At 35.3% G+C, this 26,786-nt stretch overlaps 1 protein-coding gene across 3 annotated transcripts in view; it reads left to right on the top strand.

Moving 5' to 3' along the window:
* The window catches only part of LOC111618187 (nocturnin-like), a 63,923-nt gene that overhangs the window by 18,311 nt on the left and 18,826 nt on the right, over nt 1–26,786 (top strand). For 2 of the 3 annotated variants that reach the window (XM_023359660.1, XM_023359659.1), the window contains exon 2: nt 18,689–18,753. In XM_023359660.1, the coding sequence (XP_023215428.1) occupies nt 18,701–18,753 (53 nt within the window). In that variant the 5' untranslated portion in view covers nt 18,689–18,700. Of the gene's footprint in view, nt 1–114; nt 133–18,688; nt 18,754–26,786 lie in introns of those variants that run through there. The other variant, XM_023359661.1, reaches the window with a different exon arrangement.

Genomic DNA, 26,786 nt, shown 5'->3' with positions numbered 1-26,786 from the left:
GAAAGCCACTGATTTACAGCCATTGACAGAGCCTTTTTTTTATAGGTTAGACCAGGCGCACAATGGGGCACAATGATCCGATATATACGAACGGATCGATCCCTCAGGAGTCGATCCCTGGTATCCTAGAGCGTGAGTTTTTTTCTATATGTATGGACATTATTGTGTATGGGGGCTGGATTTTGTTCAGCTTTGAAGGTTAATAACTCCTGTGTCTTCTATTGAAAATTTCTGAAATTTTATGGGGAGGTTTGTGTATTAGGAGGATTAGTGCTATTAAATTTTTGTGGGTAAAGGTCGAGGGGGTGGTGAGTACAGGGGTCATGTATCGTATCTCGAGTGGAGTCGGACTTAATGACGATTTTATTCGTTATTAGCATTTACATTTTGTTTTTTTTAATATAAAACGCATCTATATTCTCGAACTTAAGCTTTTTGCTACTTTATAATAATTAATAATACGATATTTTATTTTAAAACTTTTTATAACAGATGTGGCCATACGCAGTTGTAAATGTTTCCGGGAAAGTTAAGCAACTCGTTGCTGGATTTTTTTATGTATATTATAATGAAATTTTAATAGATTACTCTTTTATAGCTTATACAGCTTATATTTAACCAATAGTTAAATATAAACTGATATGTGGTAGAGGGATCTGCATATAAATCAATATAACTTACCGTTCGATTTCCATTCGACTCCATTATACGTACAGACTTTCCCCCAGTTTTAAGCACTCTGTAATCCCTCCTGCAAAATATTACAAATATTTTATTTTTTAGAAAATAGGCTTAATTTTGTATACAGGTAGAATTTCTATTGATCTCGAGAGGTAATTTTCTCCTCCATTTTTTTTTTTTTCTGTCGCCAATCGAGTACGTTATACGACTTTATACAGTAGTAAATCGCGTATGTAATTTTACTTATGTGAAAACCACTAAATAAAGAAGTTCAATCGTGGTTCATTAGAAGAACGAAACACGTGCACTAGCGAGAACAATGCCCGGATTAACTTTACACCTGATAATTCTTTTATTGGAAAGGAAGAGGGTGAAGGTGCCAGATGTTAAGGCTATTTGTTTTGCTTACATAATGGATCTATAATTTTCGTCTAAGTGTACGTGCGTGCATCAGAACGTTATAGTGTTCTCGTGCGTTCAATCAGGCGAGCACATCCTTGCACGTGGCAGGTGTATTCCGCAAGGTTAATTATAACGACACGGAACATGGAATAAGTGAAAATCTTATCTTTATAGAATAACTATAGTTAACGCTGTGATAATAAGTTATAACTCGGTTCTTATGGTCATAAAGGGAAGACTGTATACAAAATGGTCACAAAATCCTTTTATAGAAGAGGAATGTATGGCGGAATAATTAAAATTTGTACAGAAAATGGAGGGAAGCACCATGTTGATTTTGAATGTTTTCTTCTATGTTGATAGTTGCAAGTCATTAAAAACTGCTCCTTATATTAGATTTAACTCTAAAATTCTTGTAAAGACGAGCTGAGAAACTCTCAATACTTTTGCACGTGTTAAATCTGAACTTGGAAGAAGTCACTCCATAGGAGGCCCACATCTAACTGGAGACTCAGGACTTAAGCTGCAAAGGCCATCCAAAATTCAATAATTGTATTCTATTATTGGAACATTGCTATGGAAAGTCAGACAAACAGAAAAGTAAAAACGTCACGCCATTAAAAAAAAATGATATAAGCTACTGAGGAAATCGTCACATACGTAATAAATATTAAGAGCCCAATAAAATTAGGATGTAAATGTCAAATTGGAGTTTATAGGAAACGAGAAGATATTTAAAATATTTCAAAACAAGCTGCAAATTTCCGAAAAACATAAAAAATAAAACTTCAAAAATGACGCCATTAAAGGACGTTTTGCACCTCGTATATATCAGGGTGCAATTATTACACTTTGAGAGTTAGAGGAGGCCCTACGCTTGATTATTGCTAGACTTTCTGCGCCTCGGAAGGGCCCACATTTAAATTTTGTATTATTAAATGTTGAGCCGGTGTTGGGTAAATTATAATAAGAGTTATCTCAGCTTCAAAGATCGCTCTTATCGTTAGATATGAGCGCTTATCTCTCAACTGTAACGAATAATCTCGAATCACCTTGTGTAAATCGAATTTTTTTTTTATTTTTCTACTTTTTCTTCAAAGGATTTTTGAATAATCGTGAATATTTTGGCATTAATTTGCAATTTACAAAAGTAAAATGACAGGTTTCCTGATTTTCACCTCAGAATCCAGTATTGAAACATGGTTTTTATTTTTTGTATCGTGACTGAATAAGGTGATTTTTATCAGGGTAAACTGATAAACAGAATAAATATTTAAGTGATATTATTTACAAACTTTTATTTTAAGATATATCTTAGCTATCTTATAATCCCGTTCTGATAATTCAATTATCAGAAGGGATTATAAGGTTAGAGTTTAAGGTTAGAAGAATATTCTATACCAAAACATCAACGTATTATTTAGATTATACCATACAACACATTGGTTAAGACCTCTGAGATTATGGCCGAGTGGATAAAACCACTTGGTCGTGGGTTCGCACCTGACCACGTGGAGTTTTCCGGGTTTTCTTCACGTTTGTAACACCTAAATAGGAGCCAGTTCCCTCAGAAAGTCTTCCCGAGAGGCACCCCTTTCGGCAGATCGCTCACGTGTCGCTTTGCCGTAAACATAAACCAAACCCTCAGAGATTAGGGCCCTCTAGCAAATTTCGAATCGAGCCCGTCACGGTGCCTAGTCCCATTTGTATTTTACCAACACTTTTCCATTATCGATCAACACTACGGGTTTGGGTCTTTCGGATATGGACAGACGGTCGGACCGTTTACATTTTTGGAGCTTGGTTTAGATTTGTTATGGCTCTAGATTATGTGATACCCCTCTCCTCCGTCAAATAATAATAAATTTCGAAGCGTGAGGCCCTAAACTATATCGGCGCTGCGTAAGAGGGTGCCTAAGCTGTAATGCGTTTAGCTTATGTGACCCGAATGTGCTTTCCCTCCTTAAGAAAGAGAGAACCTCTACAGAACCCCTGAGATCACAGAGTAAAAATATGAGTCCTAGTCCAAATATCTCCTGGCTTTCTAGCGAGTATCCCTTTCTTAGGTGTGTCCTTCTGTGTGCAGCCAAGTGTTTAAGTTATTTTTAATATCCTCTTCAGAGATCATGCCATTAGTTTCTTTTATTTAGAGACGTGCAAAGATTAAGATAATAAAGAACCTTTGGTTATTGCACCGTAGATGAACTGAATTTTGTATAATAATAATAAGAATGCTTATTGTGCGATTACAAAGCATACATTATCATTGTCTTCATTCGAAAGGCTCATATCTGCATCATTAAAACGCCTTGAAAAGAGTTTCGTATTGATTAATTAACATGGTAACTAGTTTTGAATTTCTTGCAAAGTGCAATCCCTCTTCATCATTCTCCATTTTCCAACAATCAACGATGAAAAATTATTTAATTTAACTTACTGAGTCGGTTACTCATCGAAGATTATTCTGTAGGGCCTTTCCAGGATGCAGATTGCGAGAGGCCCCTCTAAGTGCGGGGTCCATGCACACCAGGATGTCGACATCATTGTCTTGATGTAAGAACCGTTTCTATATTTTTCCAAGCTCGGTGCAAAATATAAATGTAGGGCCTTTCCAGAAGGCCGAATTTACTAACCAAGCGAAACGGATCCTGAGCCGAATACACGGGCCACACACACGAATTATCGACATCATTGTCTCGATGAAAGAACCTGCTCCAATATGTTTCCAAGCACGCCGCAAAATATAATTGTAGGGCCTTTCCGGGAAGTCGACTGCATTAACTAAGCGAGAGGGCCTTCTAATGGCGGGTGCCTCTGCGAATACACAAGCCACACACACACTAGATATCGATGTCATTGTCTTCATATAAGAACTTGCGGAGTTCGGTTCAAAATATAAATGTGGGATCTTTCCAGGAGGCCGACTGTATAAACCAAGCGAGAGGGGGCCCCTCTAAGCCATTGACCCCGAGCCAACACAAGCTTCGACGTAATCAAGAGCCACACTTCGCGAGCTTAATTCAATTAGACAATTAATACAGCCGCGTTTTGTGTGTGTGGGGGGATCAATCATTTCCACCCGGGCATCGATTTTTCCACGCGCAAAAATTCTTTACTTATAGTTTCACACAGTAGTTTTTATAATTGATTTCTTCTTCTTTTTTTTCTGATTTTCAAGTATTAAATTTCGGTTACGTAAGGGATGTCATGCGAACAGAACGTTTGTCAAAGATGGGAAGCAGGTGTAGACTAGATAAAAAAAAAATGTCGGAAATTTGTAACGTCCATGCAGACAGGAAACGTCCATCCCGCTGCGAAGGTTAGTTATTCAGTTGCATTGTGTGAAGCATGCACGTCCTGTTCCCGCGTGTTTAAAGTATGCGTGTGTCGTCTGAACCTTTTCATTGGCGTACACTGTACACCGGTTAATAGTTCGAGCGCCATCTGTCTCGTAGTTTTCATAACAATTAGTAGTTGACATCACGACTTTTTAAAGTGTCATCGTCAATGGTAAGTGAGAGTTTTCACTTTCTTCTTCTTGTATTAACCACTTAAAACAGTTCGTTACTCGAATACCACGGCGGTGTCGTTCGTATTGTTACAGTAACTTGGCGTAGGCGGAACGGTGTGGTAACACAGAGCGATATTGACACTAAAAATAAAAAAGTCCTTGCCCTTCGTTGGCCTTGATTTACTGCTGCAAAGAAGGGTAAATACGCGAAATTGTACTGTGTTTTTCGATTCTTACACCCCTGTTTGGTGTATAAGTAACAATGATAAAAGTGTTATCGGTGTTATGGATGATTTTTTATTTATTTATTGATTGGCGTCCGTCTAACGGATCTATCTATGTTAGTTGCCTAGTTACCGAGTCTTAGTCACTTCTAGCTTCGTGAAACAGTATTTAGGAATGTAGATCCTCGCATGCCCCGTTCCGAAAATGATCCTCGTAAGTAACACTACGAAAAACTTTTCAACTTTTATCGGTTAAATCTCTAGTTTTTGTAAAAGAAAAGAATAAAATTTCTTACTTTTAACCCATTTAGGAGGATTTAATCGTTCCAAAGATCCCATTTTTATGGCATTTTATTTTATCCTCCAGGAACTAATTTAAAATATTTTACGATTTCGGAATTAGGACATTATCCGCGCGTGCGTTCGAAAACCATTAATAAAAAAAAAATCGAGCGCGTAAACGCGTACGACAACACTACTGACGTCACTGTTTCTCTTGTTTTCAGACGGGTCCAATATATCCTAGAACAGTTCGATGCTCCTTCTCGGAGGACAGGAGAAAGTTGCAAGAAGTCAAACACGAAGTGGGTGTCATACGCGACAACATACGCTTGGCTCAAAGGCTGTTTGCCGAAGTAGAGAAAGGACTCGAAGATTACAAATGGGAAGCTTTGGATAGAGAAACATGGAACGATCTTCTATATCCCAACCTTATCAATTCGCCAATGTCGCCGCCACCCCTACATCCTTATCACTGTAATCACCTATTTGTAGAACAGATGAAGTTTCATTTCAAGTGGAACCATGGTTTATTGATATGAAGAATTAAAACAAAAAGAAATTTATATTATATATATATATATATACACATGAAGAACTAACTTTGCGATTCATGTCACATATGTTTCGTGACGTCACTCCGGGCGTTTCCAATCACTATGGTAACACCTGCTCGAGCACCTGCCTTCCCCCCTCTTAGTACAACATCTGGTCGACGTTCGTTAATGGACAGATGAAATGTTTTGACTTTTTTTATGATGATTATTCTGTATTTCGATTTTAAATTTAACAATACCCGAAGGCTTGTGACTTAAAAAGAAAAAACAATGGATTAATCAACAATGGAGTATTTTCTTATTTAATATACATCAAACTTTTTAAGAAGATTTTTTGGAATAAATGTATTTTTTAGATAGATAGATGTAGTATATTATGACGAGAGTTTAAATAGAAGAATTAAATTTTTATTTATTCATTTATTGTATTCCTCGTGTAATGGTTTAAAGTTGTGTTAATTTTGCGGTGAATTTTTATCCTCTGTTACTACACGGGTTATTTTTCTTTGTTCCTACCTAACTGCGGGTCATTTTCCTCTGTTCAGTGGAGTATTTCCTTCTGTTATTTTCCATATTTTTCCTGTTAATCTGTAGTGTAATCGTGGAGGTCCCTGGTTACACTACTGATACATTCTGGAGCCAAAAGTACACAAAGAAGGGGCCCCCCTTACCTTTGCAAATATATGATTTTTTTCGAAACACGAGAGGATTCTTCGTCCAAGTCACTAAGGTGTGAGGTGAATACAAGTTTGCACTGTCTAATTCGGCCGACAGATCGATTTCTCCCCTGTTTAATGTCTTTTAGCATTTGTATGCTACTTATATACCAAGTACTCGAGCATAGTTTATATGATACCATTGATAAAATAACACTAAAATTAATGTAAACCCATTGAAAGACACGGAGAGGGAGGAAAACTGGATACAGAAGCCATGATTTATTAGATTAATTAGTTTGGCATATAGAAATACGTGGGTTCAGGTCTCACTTAGAATAAAATCGCATTTTTCTTTCTGTGAATGGGACATAGGTATACAGGGTGGCTCAAAAATTAGTTGACCTAGAATTACAGAAGTTTTTATACACTTCGATAACAATACAGCTTCATAGTAACAATACGTAGAAACGTTTTACAGAGGGTGAGGGTGTTCAAACCACCTTCTCTATTGAACACACAGAGGAGTCATATTAAACAATTTATTAATAAGATTTGTTAGTAGAGAAGTGGTTAAATGAGTTTTGGGCCACACTATACAATGCTTGCCTTCATTGATTGGGAGTAGAAGTGAAAGTACAGTACTTTCACTTGTACTCCTACTTAATATCCATTTACTGAGGGCTATGTGGCCCTAACTTATACGACAGGCTCTTTCCCTCCACTAATGATACATGTAAAATGCGAGGCCCTAGGCCTCAGCTTGTTTAGCTTAGGTAAAAATCCGGATCTTTACTTACTACATACAGTTTTACTTTAAAAATGCAGAAAACAATTTATATATAACTCCAATTGTTATATTTTCTTACTTTATTTAAGGACACAGCAAAACACATTTCATTTCTACACACAAGAATCACTAACACGTGACATCTGCCATATCCTGTTCGTTTAATTATTTAATTAAAAATATATAATAATATATTGTATTATAATTAGTCTAATTATTAATTGTTTTTGAGTATAATTAACAGAAAATTTGATCAATTTACAGGAATATTAATTCATTGTGCCATTAAATAACTTTTTAGATACACTTTCTAGTAGCAGATGGCGTTACTTGTTCAACTTTAGAGTAATTTGAACCTTACTCAGCCTTAAAATTTACATTTTAAAGTTAATTATAATTAGTTTGTGTTTACATAATCGTAGATAAGTGATATAAATTAAATGAAAAATGAAGAATTTTTAAATAAAACTGATTTAATTGATGATGATCATCATAATTATCGCCATTGTATTAAATGTTTTTCATATTTTGTAAGATGGGATTAGATGTAGGAGGCCTTAGACACGGAGAGGGCCTCAAAATTTAGACTTGAACAATAAAAAAGCTACAAAAGTTGGTACGAATGAAGGTTTGGTAAGGCTTGATAAGAGGTAAACAGAGTACAGTAGACCCCCCCATAACACTAGATAATTCCGTGTTATATGAATTCCGTGTTGTACGAGTCACTTAGATTTTACAAATACGTGAACCGTTCACAGCCCGGCACACGTATTTGTTAAAATCTCAGTGACTCGTACAACACGGAATTCATATAACACGAAATTATCTGCAGTGTTATAGGGGAGGTCTACTGTATTTTTGATTTTATTTATATAAAGTCGAACCTCCCAACGACGGCCACCTCTAAAAGGCGGCCATTTTTTCGGGGAAGTTTCCTTTTAAAATGCCAAAATAATCTCCAAGCAACGACCACCGCCAAATACGGACATTTTTGTTTATTTTCCCGGATCTGTGGCCGTTGTTCAGAGATTGTTTGTATTTATGGTTTTCTAAGGCCCGGTATCATCATAATTCTCTTATGCCCTGCAATAATAATTGCGTGTCATCGTGTTAATCATTATTAGCAACTCCAATATTTAAAAGTATAACGCAGGGTGGCCCAAAAGTCGAGCTTTCTTTCCGTGAATTTCAAATACAGTTTCAATTGCTGACGTTTAGAACGTGGATTTTTTTTTTTTTTTTTTACGAAGCGGTTAACTGACTTTTGAACCGTTTCATGGAATTACACGTGAAAATTTGTATTGCGTGACGTTTCTTAAATTGTTTCGTGCCGGTTGCATTGATATTTTGAAAAAAAAATCGAAAAAAAAAGAATGTTTGTTTAAGTGATGGAAATATAGTAATTATATGAAGATTTGCACGAAGAAATTTGGTGCATTGTGAAAGAAACCAAGAATTAAACCGGTGGTTTTTAATTTTTAATTGTGGCACACTAGTGGCCGAATGGTTAAAAACCACTGAATACCTGTATTTGGTCGTGGATTCGTTTTCTTCACGTGTTTGACATCTAAATAGGGGCCAGTTACCCATAGATCATGTGTGTAACATCTAACTAGAAAGTCTTAGGTGGCACCCACCTGTATCCTGATTTACGGGACATGCTGATACCTTAGGATCCTCCCCAACAAGATTTAGTATGGTATCATGTAAAGGTTGAAAACTATTGGTTTCGGAGGGAAATTTCGAGTAGGATTCGAACTCACACCTTTAAATAAAATCCGATTGATATAATTAAGCCGTATAATACATCTGATGGAATTCTTATCTTTATTCTACTAGTATTTAGCTTAAATTATATGATACGTTAGTGAAATTAAATAATTGGTATGCTGTGAAAGCGGGTGGATTATTTCTCAACCGGAACTAATTACATTTTTCCCATACTGGATCGTTAATTGCGTATTTATACTTCCAAAAATATTGCTTTATAACGCTTTAAAATTGATTCACAGTGTCTTACAGCCGTGAAGACCGTGTCCAGGCATAGACGATTCTTTTATAGAATAATGTGATAAAGTTTTAAGGGGCCTAATAGGGCCTTTTTTTAATCGCGTCTATAAATCTGAAAGACCCAAGTTGGAGTTGGTTAGAATCCTACAACTGCGGCGAGGGAGAGAAACCGACTCGAACTCGGGTCCTTCAGCTATTTTATTGATGTTTTTTAATGTCTTTCAGAGAGGGTTGAAGGCCCCACTTCTATTAATTGTTTCGGTCCCTATCTTGTTTCTTATCTTTCAATATTCAATTGGAAATTAAAGAATAGAAGGCTTCCCAGGAACGTTAGATTCCTTGAACTTCAAACAGACAGGACAGTTAAAGGAAGGATTATTGGCGTCACGGGTCTTTGGTTCGCGCCTGACCAACGAGCTACCCACCTGGAGTTTTCCGAGTTTTCTTCTTACGTCTAACACCAGTTTCCTGTTGGATGTCTTCCCGGGAGGCATCTCTTGACATGTCCCACGTGTTGCATTGCCTTATCCCATTAAATCAAATCCTACAGGCATCACAAACTTAAAATGTTCCCTTGCTGTCATAATCCTTCTTCGATATTTTTCGTCTTAGTGTTTTTATCTCTGTTTCCCACTGTATTTCTCTCAAAATAATTCAGGGTCCACAAATGGCGGAATGTTTAAAATCATTGAACGGTGGATCAGGGGGTTCGCGCCCGACCAAAAGCCAAGCCACGTGGATTTTTCTGGGTTTTTATCACGTATGTAACATGTAAATAGGGGTAGTTTTCCATATAAAATCCTCTCGAATGGCATCCCTCCGTCAGACACCCATCAAATTAAATCAATGCCTTATCCTTCATCAATGATAGCGTAGTGGGATCAAATTTTCTCGTGATTGTCAAGGCCCGTTGTGATTCAAACTCATTCGTAATGGACAAAATTGAACCCCTTTTACGTTTGCCCATTGCTCTACACAGATCAAAACTAGAAAGGGCTCGTTTGGTTCATGCTCTGGACTCAGAAAGGTCTCCAAAGAGGCCCTTTTTGTATCCAGAGTTTGAATTATATTATGATATGAAAGTGATATACATTAAGAGATCGAAGACCCTAAAAAATTATTTTATTCGTACATTTTTATGGCTTTCTGATGGGATGAAGCCCTATATTAATGCCTTAAACGGGGATATTTATATTTAACCTCCTCAGCCCGTGGCTCTGCTACAAGCATATTTGTTAAAACGAGGGCACATTATTTATTTATTTATTTTTATTATAATATAAAAATCAAGGCCCTAAAGAAGCGAAACGGGACTCGGCACGTCACAAGTCTCCGAAAGACATAAAATTATAAATTAAATCGATATAACATTAAAAAAAAACGATTTTTTCAGCTGTTATCGAAAGAAATTTTGGGGTCCCCCCTCTGTGTTCTGGGTCTCACGAGCTAAATGATTCTGCTAGTCTTCTATCTGACAGGTGGTGATATTGGTAAATAGCGAATCCAGAAATCTAGAGGGAGTGCAGTCAGGAAACAATACTCCTTATCTGTGGTACCTTGGGGAAACCCCCTCAGAAGGGGGTGCAGCTGCGACCTGCGATCCCCCTAAATCTGCCTCTGGTATTAGTCGAATTTAGGATTTATGGAATAAGCGGACCGTCCAGAGAGTAATAGGGCTAGGGGCAAAATATATATTGCAAATTAAATTAAGTAAAGTGTAATTTGCACCTTTTTCCTCCTCCTGGGAATAAGACCGAGGACTTTCTACTAGAAGCTATGTAAGAGAAGATAAAGAATAGGAATGGGTGGAATAAAGGATAGGAATAGGAATAGGTGGGATAAAGGATAGGAATAAGAATAGGTGGGATAAAGGATAGGAAGGAATAGGTGGGATAAAGAATAGGAATAGGTGGGATGAAGGAATAGGTGGGATAAAGGATAGGAATAAGAATAGGTGGGATAAAGGATAGGAATAAGAATAGGTGGGATAAAGGATAGGAAGGAATAGGTGGGATAAAGAATAGGAATAGGTGGGATAAAGGAATATATAGCTGTATATATCATAATTGGAAATATTAAGTGTAAGAATAGAGAAGAGCAAGTTTAGTGGAAGCGCAAGCAATTGTTCAACTCTATTTAGCTATTGTTAAAGTTTTCAATTTTCAACCTTGATTTACGAAAGCAGCGAATATAAAAATATCCTAAACGAAAATTCAATATCATAAATAACAATATTCAATCTATCATTTGTCATTTACTTTGTAGCCATTCATCACATTAGCTAATTACACGGCTTCAACATATTATTTTTCAAATCACAATGAAGTTATTTCTGTTACTTAGTTATTAACTCGAATGATTGATTGGCTGTTTTTTTTTATTTCTAATTTTTTTTGGGGGTACGGATAATCGAGGTCGGTTCGTTTACCTTATTTCGAAAGTTTGACGTATTCAAAATAGAAATTATTGCTACAGAATTGTTTGTTTTGTCTGCACGCTCCTCTATCTTGTGTTTTTTTTTTTTTTGTGTGTCTTCTCTATAAATAAATGCATTTAATTGTTTTACTCTTGTATAAGTTTATAATTAGGTGACGAGATTTGATTCCTCGTATTCACTTGCGTTTATACCTATAAATTATGTCACGTGTTTAAAATGCCTGGTGCCTGCACACGAGGCATTTTTATGCACAATAAAACCTGCGTAAACCGGACTCGGACGGTACCGAATCTGTTTTTCTGTTTGAACAAGTTTTAACACCGAAAATCGCGAAGAATTTTTCCCATTTAGTCACGTTTCCGTTCTATTAACGTACGTTTCGAATAGTTTCTACTGTGTTTAAAATTGCCCCACGCCCTATGACGTTGGTTTAGTTTTATTTAAAGGATCCTTCACGCAAGGTATTTTTAACACGTATCTACAATAAATAAATACACGGATCGACGTTAAGATAAGTTTATTGTATTACTAGACTAAATAATACATAAAAATATTAAATTCTAAACAGACCGAACCCTCATCTGATATGCATAAATGTACTGAACATCAAAAACTACAATGTCTACAGAGCCGAACCCACGTCTTTTCGAATGTACAGAAAGATATGCCGTGTTAATTTATTAAAATATACTGTTTAGAAATAATTGTTTACATTAAAAATCGCTCAATCTGTGACCTTTTATTTGCTTTGATAAATCTAAATTAACCCCTTAGTGTCAATGTTACCCAATTTTTTACAGTAAACAATATTATATCACGAGGGGGTAAAGTGTACGACGAATGGAATTCGTCACACTTAAGAAAAATATATGCCACGATTCAAGGTAGCCGAAAACATGAATTCGTAACATTACAATTGTTTATATTGTTATTTTAAGGTGAGCGAGTGTGGGTGGAAGCGATTGTTTTCGAAGGAAAGTGCCGTAATCGATCCGAGGTCGGTCACTGTACACACGAACAACCAAACTGGATCAAGTACTTCCGACTGATGTAACGGAAGGGAGATTACGAAAAATAAAATAAAATAAGAAAAAAAAAGACAAATTTTAAAGGACGATAATTAAAGATTGTTTAGAAATCTATTAATTTCGAGCCGGTAGTTTCGTCCCACTGCCCTCTAAACGTCCTTGACCCATATGCCGGGGAGGAAGATGCTACGAACCTCTAGTGAAGAGTTTTGAAATTTTCGATTTGCATTTGATGCCATTGTAATAATGTCCATTTTTGTTAATTCTGAATGCTAATGCCTGACCGTATTTAGGCATGCAGTCGTGCGAAATTTGATCGATAATTTTTACTAAAATAGTGTCTTTCTTGCGTGTATCTTAAGTTATATTATTTTTAATCTCTTAATCCATATTTTATTCCCTTTAAGGGATTAAAAACATCTATAATACAAATTAAAATATATGCTCTTCACCTCAAATTAGTAGTGGCTTGCCCCTGTACATCATACTTTTCCTTTAACAATAGAGTAGTGTCAGTCGTCTATCTAACACCTTTCGGGGGGAAATTTTTGAATTGAAATAATACGACTTCTAGGTTGTATTAGAAGTTCGTATATAGTCAATCGGGGTCTCCTTCCCCTAAGGTTTCCATATCTGTTATCCTCTTCCGTCTATCTAACGCCGTTCACGAGATTAAGGAAAGACATACAGACAGACAGCCGGACGACGGTGGGAATTTATAGGTGTACAATTTTTCAAATTGTAGCCCAATTATAGGAATGTATTCCATAAACGAATGAACACCTCTACTAAAATTAGCGGGCATGCAAGCATGTAGACACGTAGACGTGTATTCAGACACACAAATCAAATATACAAGCATTACCTAAATTAGCCAACAAGTATGTGCAGGCAATAGGTAGAAAGGTTGGCACGGGCATTACAGCCACGTAGGCAAGCACATAGAAATTTAAAAAAAAGGGATGAGCATGCATACACAGATAAACGAATACACAAACATCCACAGGAATATAATTAGAGTAACACTGAAAATATAATGTTAATATTTTCTATTAAATTTAATAATTAGACTCGAAAAATACACAAGAAGCTCACAGACGATTAGAGTTGCATAAAGGATGATTAGTACGTGTGTACAGTACATCCATTTGTCTCTCTGGTGTTCTATTATAAAATTTCTCCACGTATTTCAAGTAGTAACGTTTTCGTGATTATACTGGAAATATTCGAATTAAATTATGTAACGCTTTAACTCGAACCCAAAGAGGAAATATACGAACGAGATGTAACGATGACATTTATAATGGGAGACGTCAATAATTCATTTTCGTTACGTGAAAGAAATCTTGAGAAATTCTCATGAAATTTATGAGAAATATTAAGCAGTTTGGTTGTTTCTTCCGACATTTTCATAAGCTTCCTTTTATTATTTTTTATGTTTTGTAAATTCCTCTTCTGTTTAATTGTATACTAAAATGTATTATATCTTAACACTTTGATAAACACACCTAACACGCTTTTAAGAATATACTTTAGAAGAGTTTAACCCTACAATAGTTTATCACTGTCAGAGTGGATAAAATCACTCAGCACTGATACATAGTCGCGGGTTCACTCCCGTCCGAGTGAAGGTTTCACAGTTTTCTTCAAATATCTAATATTAAAATAGGGAACACTTTTCCACAAGGTGCTTCACGAGAGGACTTTCTAATTGGCATGTATTACGTTAGTCAATTTGTTTTTCAATGCCTACTAATGGCCGAGTGAATAAAATCACCGAATACTGTTAGTTGGTCGCGGGTTCTTGCCACACCAATGGCAGAAATCCACGAGTTTTCTTCACGGCCAGTTTCCCACAAAAGTCCTCCCGGGAGACATCCTTCTCGGCGGAGCGCCCACGTGTCGCTTTGAGTAACCAAATTTGTTTTTCATTTATGTAACCATTCCGAACATATTGTATTTTTATGTGTAAACCCTTCGTTTCATGCCTTTTTTTTAAATGGAATATTACAGAAACTGTTCTTTAGCGATCAGGTTCTTCAGGTGCTGAATTCATGTTTGTTCTTCTCGTGGAAGAGCTACACTGCACGGTCTTATGAACTAAATTAAGTACTGTATTCATACGCATTGCTCGATAATTAATTCATAAGTATTTCATAGAATGATTTAGATATGGGAGAAAGTTATGGTTTTTTAGCAGTTAATTGTGTTGAAATGCCCGAAAAACGAATGTGTTCACTACTTTTCTTTTCGTAACTGCGATCAGTTTCGAATTTCGTAAAGAAACCATGTGAAGAAACCATGTTGAAGAAATTTGTTTGTTATTTTTTTCATTAAAAGACGATAATACACGAATTTCTTCACGATTTATTGAGGCACGTGGGCGATTGCGTTGCCGCATCTGCCGAGGGGGTGCCTCCTGGCAGAACTTCTTTATGGCCCTATTTACGTGCTAGTAACGTGAAGAAAATCCGGAAAACTCCAAGCGAACCCGCGACCGACTACCAGTGTTTAAGTGGTTTCTAAAGTTACGTAGATTAAAAAGCTGTTAAACGCTAAACTATGTTTGATCATATGACATTACTCATTAAAAATTAATCTATCCTCATTTCGAACTTGGATCCGTAGGATTGGACTGTTGGATTAAGCTGAAGGCAAAATGCCTCCCGGGGGTACTCTCCGTGGAAAATTTGCCTCTATTTAGAACATGCGAAGATAATCTGGGAAACCATTTGGCAAGCTTATTGATGAGGTGCGAACCTGCGACCAGCTAACAATATTAAACGCTGTTCTTCCAATATTCAATGGTGTTCTTCCATAGATCTAACTTAGAAGATATTCATGATGATAAGTTACCATAAATTCCAAAAGGTGCTCCGAAAGTCAGTTAACTATTGTAAAGACTAAATTGCTATTTTATTGAAATACATTCTGTTAATAGTTAAGTTTGGAATGGAGAAAACCACCGAACACTGGTAGTTGGTTGCGGGTTCGCGCCTGATCAACGGACTGGCCACGTGAAGATTTTCGGGTTTTCTTCGTGCCTAACACCAAAATAGAGGCCAGTTTTCCATAGAAATTTCTCTAGGGAGACAAATAACCTTAGTTATAATGATAATTTAGGTTTTACAATGGTTAACTGACTTTTAGTCCACCCTGCAGTTAAAATTTAATTTGTTAGTTATAGTCGTTTTTACAGTTTCATTCAATATATAACTTGAAAAAAAATCACCCTACAGATTAAATAATTTACACTTGCTCATTATATCAAGATTTATTTTCACATAAGATTTCGAAATTTCATATTAATAATTTATTTACATACTTCTCATTACGAATTTACCTGTTTTCGTGAAAAAAAAAAGAAATGGACAATGGTTTAATACCTTGAAAACATGGTAATGTCTGCGGAAATGGCATTAATGTGTTGTTAAGTGACAGAAGTTTTATAGGTTAATGGAGTAATTCCACGATCGAATCTCTTTTGTGGGTAATTTATTCATAAAAGATCACGTTTTTTTTTTTTTCTGTTTTAAATATTTTTCTTGATCAACAAACAAAATAAAACAATGCGTGCCGATTGGTATCAAGTTTAAATAGATTTAATCATCGAAGTTTTGTCGTTGTTCGATTCATTTCTCTTCTCACTTGGTCGCGGGTTCGTGCCTCATCAACTGGCTGGCCACGTGGAGTTTCCCGGATTTTATTCGCGTGTATATGTTTGTTTGTTTATTAAGTTATGGCAACGCAACACTAGGGCGATCTCCTTAGTGTGGATCCCTTCCGGAAGGTTTTTTTTAAAGGTAACTGGCTCCTATTCAGGGGTTACAGACGTGGAAGAAAACCCGGAAAACTCCACGTGGCCAGCCCGTCTTGACGAGGCGCGAACCCACGACCGAATTCCCAGTGTTCAGGGAACGGAAGCGCTTGGCCCTTCGGTGTATAGCACTTAAATAGGGGAAGAGAGAAATTCTCTCTCCCCCTTGGCATTCCAAAATCTAATTGTGAAGAAACCCCCCAAAAAATTATTGATATAATTATGTGTTTCCAAGTTTCGCCCCCTAAACATTTTTATGCAGGTGCCCATGATATCGCTCATGTCTTGCGTCACCTTATCTTATTAATCCTAAGGGCCTAACAATTATGGTGGGCCTGCTTCATATAAATGTCATGTCGCTAGAGAGTACAGATCCGTTTCTTATATGAAACATCATTGTAATTTTCTCTCTTCCCCAAATTTGTTAAATTAACTTTCACAAATTCATCAATATTTTAAATTAATTTATTTTATAATATGGTTCAGTTCATTTCGGGCATAAATATGGATAATTTATCTATCTTAAACTCGAGAAGGAAATTAATACAATGAGTAAATAAAAAAAATATATATATTTACTCCTGTAAATTACATTATATTAATGCTTAGACTAGAGGGAGGACAGCGAGACCATTTGGTACGGACCACGGATACAGAGGAGGCCCTAAAGTTTAACCTCTCGATTATCCGGCCCGTTTGCTTCCATTTCTATGAAAATGTTACTCATGCTTCTCATTATTCTCCTTATTTCCTCCAAAACAAAGAATCGGTACCGAAGGGCCACGGGTCACGTCATACATTGCAGGCATTAGTCCTATAATACTCGCGGTAAACCGGCAGTATCGCTACATGCGAGGAATGGCCGGATTAACAAGCAACATAAATTAAAGTTTCGTTTTAAAAGAAATTAAGTGGGCCTCCAAAAAGGCCTGTTGAATCTAAGAGAATTTATATGTATACGTATATATTTTTGTAGATTTCTGAGAGAGACTGTATTAACATTCGTGTCTAACCAGGCCTCATCTCATCTCTCTTAGGCCCTAACTATATCAAAACATAACTTTATATCAGGTTTAAATTATGAAAACTTTAGTAAGTTTTAATAATTTAAGTCTTTAATGCTGTTACATTTGATAAACGTTGAATTTATATATATATATTACTTTCCCGGCTGTTTTATATACATAACACATTCCTACTGTCGTCCGTCTGTCTGTCTGTCTGTCCTTCCTTAATCACGAGTAACCTTTATTAATGTCGGATAGTCTGGTTGTCTGTCAGTAGTAAATGTAGTTATTTTAAAATATATTTAAACGTAAAATATGATAAATATATATAGATTTTATATGGATTTTTTGAGCTTCTGTATGTCTGTCCGTAGAATTACCATAAAGACTTTATAGTCATTTGACGTATCGACGTGAGGATCGATTTTGTAGCGTTTTTAACTCTATTTATGAATCTACATTTTTAAAATATTTGAAAAAATTAAAATAATAATGTTTGGAGTGTTTTATAATGCTGTAGATCTTTCTATAGTATAATATAATAATAATAAACGACAAATTAAGTATTTCATTATTTTATGTACAATACAACGAATATGTTCAGACTGAATGGGGCCTCAAAACTTTGGCTCGGGTTCCGAACGGTGTTAAAATTGTATGTTTTATTCTTTATAGACTAAGGGCCCACCAGTGTCCGAGTGGATAAAACCAGCGAACACTGGTCGTGGGTTCGCACCCTCAAAAACAGGCAGATCGTGTGAAGTTTTCCGGATTTTCTTCACCTAAATAGGGGACATCCCCTTGCGTGTCGCGTTTCAGTAAACAAATAAACCAAACATATAGACCAAGGAGGGCCTCAAAAGCATGGCTTGGATCCCATAGGATCCAAAATTTCTTCTTTAAGGGCCCAGGGATTTCATCTAAATGGCTTACAAGTTCAGATAGTGACATGTATCAGACACAGGTCCTCCTCTTCTGATGCTTCTCGGGAAGATTTTAACGAAAAAAACTGATCCCTATTTAGGTGTTAGACAAGTGAAGAAAATCCGGAAAACTCCACGTGGCCGGGCTCGAACCCACGACCAATGTTCGGTGGTTTTAACCACTCGGACACTGGTGGTCTACAGACAATAATATACGAGCTCGTGCAATGACGATGGCTTTTAAAATATTATTTGTTTAGACCAATTTGATATATTTTTATCTGATAATTAATATTGTAAAGTTTTAAAAATTATTATATAAATATACTGTAAGTTATATAGAAATGTAATTTTATTTTTATATAGGAGCAGAAGGCTATGAGTTATTGGGATCTATGTAAAAAATGCATTTATAGATTATTAATGAGTAGGTAAGTAGTTTTGCGTTTTATAATTTAAAATTGTCGCAAATTTGGGTTAAATATATATATTATTATTATTAGGTTTTATTTTAGTTTGGTTTATTTGTTTATGGCAACGCGATCGGAGGGTCTACATATTGGAAAATGGCTCCTATTTAAGTGTTATAAACATGAAGAAAACCGGAAAATTCCACGTGGCTAGCCCGTTGGTCAGGTGAGAACCCACCACCTACTACCTAATTCGATGGTTTTATCCACTCGGCCAGTTGTGGGCTATAAGGTTTTTAATAATTAAGAATCCACAAGCAACTATGAAACAGAACAAAGGTTAATATGGATAGTTGGCTCTTAGCAAAGATGAAGTGTTTACGGAGGAACCATCGAAGATATCTTTTATCTGGATTTACAATTAAGCGACGATGACACAGAAGGACCCGTGCACTTTCAGCAGCCGTACAGATTCCCGAAATTTCCTCAATAAACGTCTGTTAGTCTAGTGTTGTTAGTTACATTATAGATCTAAGGTTTAGTCCACCCTTTTTTGCAAGACTCGAATCACTGTTGCAATTACCGAAGTGACAACGGATACTCTGCATCGAGCAACATTGAATTCGGGTGGAATATCTGTGGTATCAACAAAATGGCATTGTTCGAAAGACAAATTTGATATGATTCTCCGTTACCCGTATGCAAAGGAGGCCAAAAAAGATCCTCCCTTATATAGAAGCAGTTTTTATTTTTGATTCTATTCGCACGTTCGTAAGGTTGTGAGGCCCCAGATTTATGACAGACCCGAGTTTTATCTTGTCTCTCTCAACTGTGAGAGGGGGTAATATTGTATTACTTTATTTATTTCAGATATTTATTTGAATAACCAAGAGTTCTGTCAAGATAACGTCATTCAATTTCCCCCATATCGAAATGACTAAGAGCACGTTCGTGGGTGTTTATTCGTTATGTAGATAGACTAAGTAGGTCTGTGCAATCTTAATCACAGGAAGGAAATAACAGGCCAGATTTCCTTTAAAATTTCATCAACGTTACTGATTTTCTACCGTTTATAATTGATAAATGTGTAGACTATTATACGTCTACTATAACAGGATATTGTGAATATTGTGATCTTGAATGGTCATCACCAAATTCCTCCACAAACAGCTAGTTTTCAGTTTATCTCGATGAAATTAAGTTCTTCATTACTTGATACACACCGAATCGACAAGTTTAGAGAAGTGTATCCAGTTTAGTTTAGAACTATTTTGCGATTTAACGATGAATAGGGCGATTGGTGTTCACGTTTTAACTGAATACACTTATACGAATGCGTTTATCAACTCGTCATTACAGATTAATTATTGTTTTCAGTAGTTGTAACCTTTCGCCATTTAGAAATCTAAATAGTAATAATACAGAATGGCTCGTAACTCAGTTAATCAAGACTGTTACGTCTACTAGTGGCCGAATGGGTAAAACCACTAACACTACTCGTAGATTCATTCCCGGCTGGCCACGTGGAGTTTTCCGGAATTTCTTCCCATCTGACACTTAAATAGGGGCCAGTTTTACATAAAAAGTCCTTCAAGAATGCATCCCCTCTTGGCAGTGTTGAGTTGCCTTTTTTCTATCCATCCAATCCAATGCAAGACCATTGTTTCAGACAACCAAAAATATAATAGAAAATTTTGCATTGTAATGCTACGAATTGTTTATTAAACACGGGACCTTCTATTTACAAAAATTTCTTTTCAACTTTGTCACTAAAAACTACAACAAAACTCTTTATTTAAATGTGTTATCTGATTTTTTTGGGCCCTTCTAGACTTGTGTTTTATCTGTTTTTTTATTTTGTTTTATACGATATTTATTGAGCTGTTAAATAAATTAATTCGCAGACATTCTAGCGAATAATTTAGCAAAAAAACAAGAAAAAAAAGTTAATAACTTTTCGCTTTACTAGAAAGATTATAATTGTTTATTTGTATAATTTCTTTAAGTAAGGTTAATTACGGTTTTTAATTTCCTTTACGTTTAAAATTGTTTATTTATAAATTTGAAAAGGTAATTTCAATCAAATGATACTTTATCTTCAAGAAAAAGAAAATTTCTTAGACTCAAATAATCTTATAATGAGATAATTAATTTTTTTTTAATCTTTAAACGTTCTTAATACTTTAATTATTTTTTGCACTATATTTAATACTTCTATAATATATATATATTTTTCCTTAAGTGGTTTAAATGTACACAATGTAATGTAGAATAATACAATTTGTGCATAAAGTAACTTGTTTCGAAGTTTATTTACTGTCCCCTGAGTTCAAGGTCTTGTATTTTACTTGTTTTTATGTTTTCTTCTAAGAATTTTATGTTTACTTTAATTTTTTTCCATTTCTTGGAAATTTTTACTAATTACATGAATTATAATATTTAGGGGATAAGAAAAGAGAGTGTTGTCAGTCGCTAATGTGGGCTTCACCCCTCTCCGAAAGTTCTACATGTTGAACAGAACCCAGAGAAGAAGGGTTGTTACCCAAATTACCTTTCTAATACTTTCATCTATTTACTCATGGATCTCGACTTAGCTCTGTCTCTAAGTTTGCCATTACTATTGCCTTGTATTTGTTCTGGATGCCTCTTTCTGGCCTCTGAGGCCGATATAGAATGGAATAGAAACCCCATGCTCATTTAGAGGATGATTAGTAATTTAGGTTCACATAAAGGAGAATAACAATCTCTGATTTCAGATAGAAGAAAACAAACATTAAAAGCCCAAATAGAAAGGGCAGTAATCCAGCACTGGATAGAGAGGGCAGTAATCCAGACTGGATAGAGGGGCAGTAATCCAGCACTGAGTAGAGGGGACAGTAAACCAGCACTGAGTAGAGGGGGCAGTAATCCAGCAACTGGATAGAGGGGGCAGTAATCCAGCTACAGAAGAAGAAATAAATAAATTTTATATTGTATCATGTACTGCAATTAATTGTTTCAGATACACAACTAATGCTTACAGTACTTACATAAATCCTTGTTAATTAAGTTAAAATTATCCAAATATGTTGTAAGAAATTTAAAAATGGCAAAATTCTGATAATTAGTTTTTTTACATAAATTAATTTATTTATTTCTTGCGATTTTTGTAATAATAGATCTTTCAATCAGCATTAATTGAATCTAATTAAACTTTAGCAAAGTAAAAATATTAAATCTTAACTAATTTTAGAAGAATATTCTACGAATAATAGAAACGAAATAGTAGATAAGTTAAATTTGATATTCTTCAATTAATTGGAATTTTCCAGATTATTACAAAATTCGAATGAATCAGTGATGCAAATATTTAAAAAGAAATAATGATTCACTTCGTGGAATAATAAAAATGAAAAACAATTAAATAGAGAAAGGGGGAAAATATAGAAGGGGAAGAGAGGGAGGAAAATGTAGAAGGGAAGAGGAGGAGGAATATGTAGAAGGGGAAGAGGGGGAGGAAAATGTAGAAGGGAAGAGGAGGAGGAATATGTAGAAGGGGAAGAGAGGGAGGAAAATGTAGAAGGGAAGAGGAGGAGGAATATGTAGAAGGGGAAGAGGGGGAGGAAAATGTAGAAGGGAAGAGGGGGAGGAAAATGTAGAAGGGGAAGAGGGCTCTAATACTGATTTAAGTGAATCGTTTTCAATTGTTTTGTATAATTTTCTATAAAAACAACCTTGTTTTATTTGAAATATTATGTACAAAATGTTTTTAAAAACATGTTATTCTACTTAATAAAGTTTTCATTTATAATTACTTGCAGAAAGTACGTAATATTTTGAAAATATTAAACGCGACAAGAGTTTTTTTAACCTAAAAAAGGTAATTGGTGATCCTCATCAATGAAGTTTTTATTTATATATTTAAATATTTATTCTTGGGGTCCGCGAACTACCGGTTGGAAACCGGGATCAGCATTTATGTTAAACATTAAATTACAAATGTAAGAAAACCTTTGATTTTAAATATATATATTATTTAGTGCAATACCGTAAAAAATTAAAGGGATTTGTTTCCTTGAATAAGTGCTGAAAATATATACTGTATTACTGTATGGATGAATGGTGTTATATTGTATGTCTTAAACAAAGACGATCGTGGGATCTTTCGCCACATTTATTGTACGCTTAAATTTAAGTAATATATTTCTGTTTGATCGATAGAGAAAATCCTGTTCTACTTTATTTGACTAATTATACATTAGCTTTTGTAATTGGTCAATCAGCGTTACAGAATATAATAAAATATCTTTTCTCTTTATTACTTGATTCCGATTCAGATGATCGATTGCTGGCGAAACAATCAAACGGCCTTGATGCAAGAAACTTATCCTATCTCTTTCTCTCCCCCTTCTTTCCCTTCTTCCCCTTCCTCTCTCTCTCTCTCTCTCTCTCTTTCCTCCTCTTTCTTTTTGTCCTTTCTCCCGACTCTCTATTTCCCTCTTCCCCCTTTTTTCTTTCCTCTCTCCACATCTCTGTCTCTTTTCTCTACCTCTTTCCTCTTCTTTTACTTTCCCTGTCTCTCTCTCTCCTTTTTTCCCTCTTTCCTCTCTCTTCTTTCTGTCCCTCTCCCTCCACCTCTCTTTTTTCATCTCTTTCTCTCTGTCTCTCTCCCTTTTCCCTCCCCTTTTTTTCTTATCCATCTCTCTTATCCCTCTTCTAGTCTTTCTCTCCCCTCTTTCCCTCTAATTATTTTTCATTCCGTTGCCCTTTACTTTCGACAAAACACGTAAAATTCTGTATATGTATAATAGTGAAGTATAAACTGAAGTCTGAAATATATTTTTAAGGTCTTCGTTTGTGCTGAGTTACAGTAGACCCTCGATTATCTTGAATGAATGGGTAAAACTACCATTACGGTTAATTCGATACCGTTCAAATCTTGTAGGCAGTAAACGGAACAGGTGAATTTTCAAAGAAACATAAAGAGAATCTCATCACCTATTTACTCTTAATAAACATTCAGTAAAGCGCATCATAACCTTTCGCTCCCCCCTTAGTAACCTACAAATGGTAATTTGTGATGACTTGATAATTCTTTACATTAACTATGGATTAATATTATGCTATATCGTATATAATCCTAAATAGAGGTAATTATTTGGCACCCTTTATCTAAAATTTATTGCAAGGATGTTTAGACGTTTAATCTTGTTGTTCCATTTTATTATGATCCGATTATAATTATTAACACCCATATTTTTCTGCTTAAAATACTAAATTTTTGGGATCGGAAGGGGTTTCTTTTATTACTTTTATCCCATATTCCCATATCTATATATTAATTGAAGGAGGATTTAAGTTTGTTCGACTTAGTTCGAGTAAACGGCTGGGTCTAAAAATACAATTCAGGTATCGAGTTAAAGCTCTTATTCTGTAGACGATGCCTCCGAAGAGAGATTTGAGAAAGGTACAAAGGTACCAATGTTAAGTCTATGGGACAAACGTGTCGGGGTCTCACCTCCCTGTTAACTTTAGTCCAAGCAATTTTTTTGTGTTTTACAGTTTTATAATTGGCCCAGTTCGATAGGCCCAGTGTGGGGCGGTTCGGATGACGAGGGATGGGGTCCCACATATCCGGGATAAACTGCTCCCGAAAAATTCCTGCAATTTGGGGCCTGTGTGTTTGTATTTGTTCGTTTTAATTTGCGCGAAAACAAAGAGTGAATGTGGAGCGAGGCAAAATTATTATATTAACGTTAACTGTTGCATGTAGAAAGTTATCTTTCATTATTAAGCATTCTCCTTGATGAATTTATTTATACTATTTATCAAATAATTTATTAAGCAATAGATAAATATCTGTTTAATAACTTGATAATTGATTTATTTATTATATTGTTTTCCTTTGGAAATATTTTTTAAAATTCCTTTTAATAATAGTAATAATTTATTAAGAAAAATCACTCTTTACTTGTCTTTCGTCGTTGAAAAATACCATACTTATATCATTACAGCTTTCATTATTCGCTTTCCATCTTATCCATTCTTCTTCCATCTCCTCCGAATCCATCCTTTCTCTATTACTCCTTGGGTTCACCAGCTTCCGATTGGATAAAACCACTGAACACTGGTAGATAGTCACTGGTAGTACACTAGTGACCGAATGGATCAAATCATCACCATTTTAACACTTGTAGTTGGTCGTGGGTTCGCGCCCACCACCAAATTACCAAGGCTGGCCACGTGGCGATTTTCGGATTTTCTTCACGTTATAACACCTAAATAGGAGCCAGTTTCCCATAGAAAGCCCTCTTGGGTGCATCTCTATCGACAGATCGCCCAAGTGTCGCGTTGCTGTATACAGACAAACAGACTAATACAGCGAATAGTCTAAATAACTTTTTGATTAGCTTGCTTTAAACTCACTTGTTTTCATATTAGAATCAAGGCTGGATTTATGTATCACGTAAACAACTTTTACAGGTCAGGGCGTCACAAAGAAAGGTCCCTCTTCACCCTCAAAACAGAAATTAATGCATATGTAATTCATTATTATTATGGTGGAATGGGAAAGGGTTTCTTATAGCTTAGGGCCTTAGAAGTTTAATTTCGGCCCTGAATAGAATTATCACTAAGAATGATATTGAAGTTAATGAATCGATATACTGTAGTACATAAATAAATTGTAGTTTCACACGATTAAATTCTTGTATAAAAATAAACGATCGAAATTAAGCATAAAAAAAGTATTTAAAATATGCATATTTGGATATATTAACATATTTTACAAGGTTTTTATAGAAATAATTACGATAATTTGCTAATTTGTCGAGTCGCTGGGAGGCAAACCCATCTGGGTGTCACTCAGCTTATTGGAAAACTCATTCATTAACCTTCGTATGTATTTCCGCCTAACGAACGAATGTCTTATCTTCACTACACGATAGAATAGTGAATAATGTGATTATTTTCAATATAATTATTGTAAAATCGTATAAAAAAAAGATAAGAACCTTTGGTTTACTTGCTTATAGCAACGAGACACGTGGGCAATACCTTCCGTGTACAAACGTGAAAAAAACCTTGAAAACTCCACGTGGTCAATCCGTTGGACGAGGTTCGAACCCACGACAAAGTACCTGTGATTTTTATCAACTCGGCCATTGGTGCACTTAAGAATCTTTCGTAATACAAAGACACGTTAATCCACTTTAATGTATCGTGTTATAAATTCGTTAAATCGAGTAAAATAAAGTTTATTTTCTAAAGAGTAACGTGTCAAACTGTATAAATAATTATATATTATACTCATTGAAAACTTAGAATTGTTTAATTAATTGTAAATATGGAGTAAAAACCTGTGTAAGAAGAACCCTCTACAAGACAGAAACTTAATCTAAATGGAAAGCGAGTTAATGAAGCGATTTGCCTGAAACCTGTCTAAGGCGGAAACGGTATCAAGCAAAAACTGTATACAATGGAAAATTCTGTACGTCGCGTATCTTTTTTAAACAGATTTTACTGTATATTAATGTTTTTTTTTATTTATTCTTATTATTATTTTTCTAAATTATACAAATTAACTATTAAGTAACGAGATAATATCTGTGTGACGTAATATTTAATATACGGTTATCGTGGGTTTTAAACTTTCAATGACGGTTTAAGTAGGGCATTATGGAACATCTTAAAGGTATAATGCAACACCGTGTATAATGAGTTGTTTGCATGTAGTAATAATATGTATAGTGTAAGGGACTTGTCAAGGGTTTTCTAATTTCATAAGCGTTTTGGATCATATTGGATCATCCCAATGCTGGAATATCCGTACATAAGCTAATTAATAGCTAAAAATAATTTTTTAATAATCCTCTAAATAACGCCATACTCGATTTAATGCCCGTTTCGGAGGCATACAATTGACTGTACTTTACCTCAACGTCGTAAAGCACAGTCAAACTTCGATTTAGCGTCAGAATTTGTATGTCTCTGTGATTGGCGCTAAATCGAGTATGGCGTTATTTAGAGGGCGAAGTTTAGTCTATACATATACAAGTTGGTTCAAAACCTGTATA

The sequence above is a fragment of the Centruroides sculpturatus genome, unplaced genomic scaffold (assembly GCF_000671375.1).
Source record: "Centruroides sculpturatus isolate CEXI.00-Female unplaced genomic scaffold, Cexi_2.0 scaffold257, whole genome shotgun sequence".
Lineage (NCBI taxonomy): Eukaryota > Metazoa > Arthropoda > Arachnida > Scorpiones > Buthidae > Centruroides > Centruroides sculpturatus.
The sequence above is the reverse complement of the archived record's forward strand: the minus strand, read 5'-3'. Positions and strand labels throughout refer to the sequence as shown.